At 24.6% G+C, this 8264-nt stretch overlaps 1 protein-coding gene across 1 annotated transcript in view; it reads right to left on the bottom strand.

Moving 5' to 3' along the window:
* Window positions 1–6757: 6757 nt before the first annotated feature.
* LOC101493456 (outer envelope protein 80, chloroplastic) overlaps window positions 6758–8264 on the bottom strand; it is an 8147-nt gene continuing 6640 nt past the window's right edge. Inside the window, exons 16-17 of the mRNA XM_073366800.1 lie at window positions 7416–7503; window positions 6758–7018 (exon numbers count right to left, since the gene is read on the bottom strand). Coding sequence (XP_073222901.1) covers window positions 6864–7018; window positions 7416–7503 — 243 coding nt within the window. The 3' untranslated portion in view covers window positions 6758–6863. The remainder of the gene's footprint in view (window positions 7019–7415; window positions 7504–8264) is intronic.

Genomic DNA, 8264 nt, shown 5'->3' with positions numbered 1-8264 from the left:
GATATATTATGATGATGATGGAAAAAAGGGTTAGGTTATTATAGACTACACCATACAAAGGGTGGTGGAGAGAGAAAGGTCACAAAAATATATATTTTTTATTTTTAAAGTTCAATCTCTATATTTTTTGATAAAAAAAAATTTATAATAATAGTGAGGTCTACTTTTAAATTATAATTATATTAGATAATTATTAATATATATCATATTTAAAGGTGGATTTTATTAATTTTAATTTTTAAATGTCATGATATATATTCCTTATTTTTTAATTTTTTAATTAAAATGATAAGATTTATCTTTGAATTATGTTTGAGAGATTTATATTAGATTATTTTTTTAACAAAATAATAACCATAGTAAAAGAGTCAGGATGAAGAGTTGTAGAAATCCAAATTGGTAAAGCAAACCCAATAAAGTAAAAAGAAAATATAAGACAAGAAATCACTTGTGAAACGTGACTTAACAATAGAGAAAAATATGTTAAAGAAAGGAATGGTAAAGACTAAAAAAGAGAGAGTGGGAAAAAGTCATTGATAAGGTCGTGTAGAGATTATCTTGGGACTTGAAAGAAGGTTTGCATGAACAGTGTGGAAAAAAGGGACATAAATAAAGATTATATATTTTTTTTACTTAATTAAATAATAAATCTGGTCACAATTTTACCTACCCATTTTTGGTTGGAAATAAGACCAAAACACAAAATCATGTCATTGAAGTTGAAATTTTGAAGACTATCTGTTCCCCCAAAACTATACTAACTCATTCCCTTTCACACGAGGGCCTCAATTTCACAAACTAGCTACCTAATTAAGTTTCTAGCCCATTAGTGTGTAGGGTTGTAACTAAATAAATTATCCCATAAATCTAGAGATTCAAATTAATCAAACCAATTAATTAAATTGAATTATTTGTTTCTATATTTGGATATAAACCAAACAAAATCAATAAATAAGGCAAACTGTGTTTGATTTTTCATTTTTCAACATAAACTTAAATTTTAAAAGGTAAATTTTTTTTATTTTTTATTTGAGTTATATTAATATTATGTTGGCAAATTTAATTTCGTCTCAAAAATACATTTAAGTAGAAGTAGTGTCTATTATGTTTTTGCATATTTCATTTTTGGTTTATATGATTTGTTTTTAATTTATCATCTACTACACGTTATAATTACAAATATAATTTTGGAAAATATTTTTTTTTAGTAAATACACATTTAAAAGTATATTTGATAATGAGGTTAAATATGTTTTTAGTCTCTCTAAATATACAATTTTCTGTTTTAATTCCTCTAAAAAATTTCTTCGAACTTTGATTCTTTTAAATTTTCGACTGTCAATGTTTGTTTATGTTTTTTTGCAAAAGTTGACGTTGTATGTTCTAGTTAACTTTTTTCTATGATTTGTCATCGTTAATACTTTAAAATATTATTAACTTTAATAATTTAACTATTTAATCTTTAATTTAATAATTTAATCTTTAATTTAAAGTGATAGATAAATTTATAAAGATTTAACATTAAATAGTTAGATTATTAAACTAATAATATTTTAAAATATTATCAACAATTATCATTAAAAAAAGTCACTTGAAATACATGACGTGAACTTTTATAAAAAAACAGACTAAAACTGATAAAAAGATCAAAATTTAAAAGAAATTTGTAAAGAGACTAAAACTAAAATTGGTACACTCAGATAGACTAAAAATATATATATTCAATCCTTGACTATATAATCTAAACAAATTTTATTTTATAAAACGACGTTTGTAGAAAAATATCCAAACATAAATTACGTCAAACAAAACTCATATACTGACAATATAATAATAAAAGAATGTGCTATCAAAATTATAACATTGTTTATTCAAAATGTATCTTTTGTTTTATTTTAGGATTAAATGATAATATATTTTAATATTATTTAATTCAAATTTTAAAAAAAAAACTACCAAAAAAGTTGCACATAAAAAACTACAAAAATAAAATAAAATTGTTAGTAAAAAACTGCAAAAAAACTAAAAACTACACACAAAAACTTAAAAAAAAAATATTAAAATAAAACCTTGCACATAAGTAAATTTTTTTTATTTTTTATTTGAGTTATATTAATATTATGTTGGCAAATTTAATTTCGTCTCAAAAATACATTTAAGTAGAAGTAGTGTCTATTATGTTTTTGCATATTTCATTTTTGGTTTATATGATTTGTTTTTAATTTATCATCTACTACACGTTATAATTACAAATATAATTTTGGAAAATATTTTTTTTTAGTAAATACACATTTAAAAGTATATTTGATAATGAGGTTAAATATGTTTTTAGTCTCTCTAAATATACAATTTTCTGTTTTAATTCCTCTAAAAAATTTCTTCGAACTTTGATTCTTTTAAATTTTCGACTGTCAATGTTTGTTTATGTTTTTTTGCAAAAGTTGACGTTGTATGTTCTAGTTAACTTTTTTCTATGATTTGTCATCGTTAATACTTTAAAATATTATTAACTTTAATAATTTAACTATTTAATCTTTAATTTAATAATTTAATCTTTAATTTAAAGTGATAGATAAATTTATAAAGATTTAACATTAAATAGTTAGATTATTAAACTAATAATATTTTAAAATATTATCAACAATTATCATTAAAAAAAGTCACTTGAAATACATGACGTGAACTTTTATAAAAAAACAGACTAAAACTGATAAAAAGATCAAAATTTAAAAGAAATTTGTAAAGAGACTAAAACTAAAATTGGTACACTCAGATAGACTAAAAATATATATATTCAATCCTTGACTATATAATCTAAACAAATTTTATTTTATAAAACGACGTTTGTAGAAAAATATCCAAACATAAATTACGTCAAACAAAACTCATATACTGACAATATAATAATAAAAGAATGTGCTATCAAAATTATAACATTGTTTATTCAAAATGTATCTTTTGTTTTATTTTAGGATTAAATGATAATATATTTTAATATTATTTAATTCAAATTTTAAAAAAAAAACTACCAAAAAAGTTGCACATAAAAAACTACAAAAATAAAATAAAATTGTTAGTAAAAAACTGCAAAAAAACTAAAAACTACACACAAAAACTTAAAAAAAAAATATTAAAATAAAACCTTGCACATAAAACCTGCATATAAAATCTAAATAAAAAAAAAATTGTACCTAAAACTGTGATAAAAAAAAAGTACAACTGAAATATAGTTGTCATTTATATAATTGATCTCTAAAGTAAAAGAATTAACATAACAACAATGTAATTACACTAAGAAAAATTTGTATTTCACTAAAATTATACAAATGATAAATATAAAATTGACGGAATAAATATTTGTTGGTCTTTTATTTTATTTTATTTTATTTTATTTTTTCAATTTCAAACATTTTTAAAAAATATGAAATAAATATTAATTAGTGCTAAATATAAATAAAAAAATTACTATTTCAATAGAATTACATAAATGATCATAAATATAAAAAATAACGGGATAAATATTTGTTGGTATTTTTTTTTTAATTACAAACATTATTAAAAATATAAAAAAAATATTTATCAATGATAAATATAAAAAATTACAGAGAACAAATACGTATATTATCAATAGTAAATATAAAAATTATGAAACAAACATTTATCATTAATATATAAAAAACACAAACATAAAAAAAAATATTAAATAAAAATTTATCATTAGTAAATAGAATAAAAGCTCTCTTTTAAAATCTACACTAGACACGTGAAAAATATCAACAACCGCAATAGCACATATTTATTCTAATTCTTAAGTAAAAATATAAAATAAGTTTTTCTCAAAAGTGTATTTACGACCGATAATCCGAACACGGGTGATTGTGGTGCATAGCAGAGTTACAAAAACATGAGAGGAATTATCTAAAATGTACGGAAGAGGGGTGCTATATTTTAGTCGTGGCAACATAGCAGAGTTAAAAGGTGTGGATCGATAGAGCAATATACATCTTCACAATCATGTTCATCATTATGATAATGAAGCTAAACTTGATACACTAGATCGACTATTCGTATACGGATACACTATAACTTGATTGTATAACTTATATCAACCCTAATTATTGTCGATATTAAATGTCATTTTAGATGTTTTTACATGGATTAAAAAATATGGTATGGGTAATAAATTAAAAATTGTATATATATTAAAGATTGTAACAACTCAATAAAATTATCCTTAAAATAGTATATTAAATAAAAAAATTAATACATTGAACTAAATATATTGATCTCAAAAATTGTATATATATTAAAGATGATAGTTAAACTTTTTAGTCCAATAAAAAGTTTCTTAACTTTTTAGTCTTTAAATATATTTGGATTTTTATTATATATGATTTGTTAGTTCTTATAAAAAAATTCTTAATTTTCTATGTTCCTAAACATTTTTAGTTTTTACTTTTAATATTTGAATTTAAGACAATTTATGTATATTTTTTTAATTTTTAAATTAATTTTTATTATCGTATTTAGGACATTTTAAATATTTTTTCACAAAAAATGAATTAAATATAAATTTTAAGTGTATGATGTTTAAAAACTTTAAATTTTTGTGTAGAAGATTTTTTTTAATTTTTTAAATATATATATAAAAAAATTAAAAAATGACATGAGCAAATTTAAAAACAAGTAAAAAAATAGAAATAAACATTTCAAAAAATAAAAAATTAAGAAATTTTTAATAAAGATTAAGAACAAAATATTAATATTTTATAGCGACCAAAAATTTACTCGAACTCAAATATATATATAATTAAATTTAAAAACAGATGCATGAAGTTTGTAGATGAAAGGAGTAGTATTTAATTGTATAGTAAATGAAGAAGTTGTTGGATCACATAAAGAAAATTGATTAATTAATGATTCCGAGGGAATACATAGATACAATGTGTGTAGTTAATTTGTTTGACACCATCCATGGTGATCATCTTGGGAAACAAATAGTTAACATTTAAACCAACAAAGTGCTTTGGTCTGCACACTCTGGTCGGGTTTGATCGAAGAGAGACTGAGTCTGTGTCTCCTCTTCTTATGCTTTCACAACTGTTACTCATATCATATATATGCAAACTTACTTCACTGTTTCTTTTCTTTCTTTTTCTACCACTTACCCATTTTGGATTTAAGGAAAACATCCCACCTGTAGTTACATTTTGTGTCACACCACAACAACACTTTCACATAAATACTATAATTAATAACACTCACTGAACACCATTGCCACCCACTCTATCAACACCATTTTGGGACCTGTTTTTTATTTTGAGATCACCTAGGCTTCTACTACATCCTTCTCCCTTATTTTTTTTTTTTTTAAATTTAGAATATAACGTTTAATTTAATAATATCAATATTTATTAATTTAATTAAGATTTAAGAACTATTATAATTTTATTTATTAATGTGGCCAAAATACATGATTAGATATCAATGTATTTTACACTAACAAGAATTAGTATTCTCTTATAGACCAAAGGTTCTCAAATAAATTTAAAGATGAAAAAAAATCAAATTTGATGGTTAATTTTAACTTTTCTATTTTTATTTTTATTTTTTATTTCAACTTCTTTTTTATGTAAGGTATTACATATATATTCAAAAAATAAAATACTTATTGTTACGGAAATTTTAACAAGAAATATAAAAATCTCTTGTTATACTTAGGAGTTGTAGCAATCCACTCTTTTATTATGATAAACGAAAATGTGATTGTCTAATAAATTATTCTTTCTTTCTTTTTTTTTTGCATATAAGAGTGTTCAATTCAATTATATTTTAAAAATAGTTGATTATAAAAAATACATTATGATGAGATATTATTTGAGGCATATGTAAATAAAATTAAATCCTTAATTTAAAGGTCAATTACAATTCCGGTTACCATAATTTTAATTACTTTCGAAGTCTAATCATAACATAATTTTGATGGATGAATAATTTATATTTCTTTGCATAAAGTACCCCATTTTTTCCACGGAAGAAAAGCAACCACATTTATTTAATAGGATAATTACAAAGTAGCGTACCGACTAAAATTGTTAATATCTGAATTTATACAAGAATCGCAGTGAATTTAAGTATGTGACTTTACCAGCAAAGCCAAAAAGTAAACCAAAAGAAAGGGGAAATTACAGCGAAAAGAACTAGCAATAATTTTAAAAAGTTAAATATTGATTTCTGTGGCAAATTAACATAACATGCGTATTGCGTGGTGTGATTTTAAGGATTATTGTTATCCTTTGCATATATAATTATATATATCCCTTTAAGTAAAGAGAAAAATGTAACTAGAAACGAATCGTTCTCTTTTTTTCCCTTAAAAATCTTTTTGTTTTCTGCTTGCAAAGATGAGAGAACTTTCTTTTATTTGGTGGTTAAGGTTTAGCAATGATATATCTCTCCGCTGAGCATATTCAATGGAGTTCTACAGTGAGTGAATTTCATAGTTTAATTGTACATTGTTGATGAAGTTTAAATTAATTCTACAAATTAATTTTAGCATGTTTAATGATACTAAAATTGGTTCTGCCTTCAGAAGTGGTGAAAGACTCAAACCAGAATAAGCCATTTTTATTTTAAAATAGAAAATATTAGTGGTTAATTGTCATTTTGTTAGTGAGGTTGTACTCATACCCTCCTAATCACTCCAATCTCTATATCTCTCGAAACCACCAAATCAATCTATGGGAGACACTTGAAGAATCAGCTGAACACACTTTTTTGAGAGAAAATATTCACAACTTTTCCAAAAATCATACAAAACAATCAAAAAGCATCTAGTAACAATCGTCCCTCTAAGAGGACGTTTAGTTTCTATAGCCAACTCCAAAGTGAAACCTCTTCTCTTTCTTGTCATTAAAGGCATATTCAAGGCGCAAAGGACCCAAAGGCGAATCCACACGGATGCCCAATCCGTACCCGTATCCGCTTCCGGGCTTATTTCTTGCTCCAGCAGGGTCACCTAATAAAAAATCAAAAGCCCCCTTTAATATGTTCCTCATTAAGTACAAAGCTATATTGGCAAACATCAAGAGAAGCACAACCAGTTGAGAAGACAATTTTAGAAAAATATAACTGAGTTTATGGATAAGGTCATTTGATGGAGACGAAGTACAAGAATAAGCCAAGAAAGTTGTCCTCATCGACTGTAACTTCTAACAGATATGTCAAACATCATAAAATAGGACAAATTCACTCTTTTCATGTTTATGATAGTACTTGAGTGAAAAAAAATGTCTATGATAGTACTCATGCGCATTTGGGGGACCTCCAGAATATTAATCCTCAAAAGAAGGGATCAAATAAGTTAAATAAAATTGTAGTCCAACTTTTTTTAAATAAATCAAATAAAGACCTACCAGGGACAGTCGGGCCTGATCCAAGATCAGTTCCATAGTCAGAAAATATGACACATTCTACTGGCCCCAACTGCAAATAGAAAGAGTAAGATCAGATAGTATTTTTCTCTTAATTTAAATCAAATGCATGCGTCTGTGGGTACAGGGACATTAACAACAATTTTTTATCATCAATTTAGATAGACATGAAGAGCAGTCTAGGCACAAAGGGTCAAATCATTGTAAGGAGCTTTATACTATAGTATCAAGTTGCCCTTCCCTTGACCCCAATAGATCTTCTGCAGTGAAAATTTGGTGAATTGGGATTTGCTGACTAGAGTTGAAGAGTTGAGCAGTTAATTCTTGTAATATTTATTGATCATAGTGAATTTTGACTCTGGATTGAACCATGTTAGTTCTATATATAATTATCTTCTCCTTATTATTGGGTCTGTATCTGGTTAAGTAAGGATGTGTCAGAAAAGTATACCGATTTTTTGCCTAATTGCTACAATTTCCCATCTTCAATGATATGTATAGTCAACACAAACTTAAAACATTATTCTGTTTTACTTTTTACACTTTCTTCGGACCAAAAAATACGTTCTTTCGCAATTTATACTTCTTCCCCAACACTTTCAAGTTCTTAACAGCTATTTCTATTTTCTAATAAGCCATCTTCTACTCTATTCTCAATATTCCAAAAACATGCATCTCCAGCACTAAGACGTCACTTTCAGCAACAAATTTCCGATACAGCCAGTTATAAGCAGGTGCGCGTTTTGAAAATTAGGATCAGCATAAATCACACAAGAAGCGAAACTAATTGAGCAGGAAAAGGCTTAATAAAATTCAAGTACCATAGGGAAA

Source organism: Cicer arietinum, chromosome 1 (assembly GCF_000331145.2).
Source record: "Cicer arietinum cultivar CDC Frontier isolate Library 1 chromosome 1, Cicar.CDCFrontier_v2.0, whole genome shotgun sequence".
Lineage (NCBI taxonomy): Eukaryota > Viridiplantae > Streptophyta > Magnoliopsida > Fabales > Fabaceae > Cicer > Cicer arietinum.
Note: the sequence above shows the minus strand (reverse complement) of the source record. Positions and strands in the feature narration are given on the sequence as shown.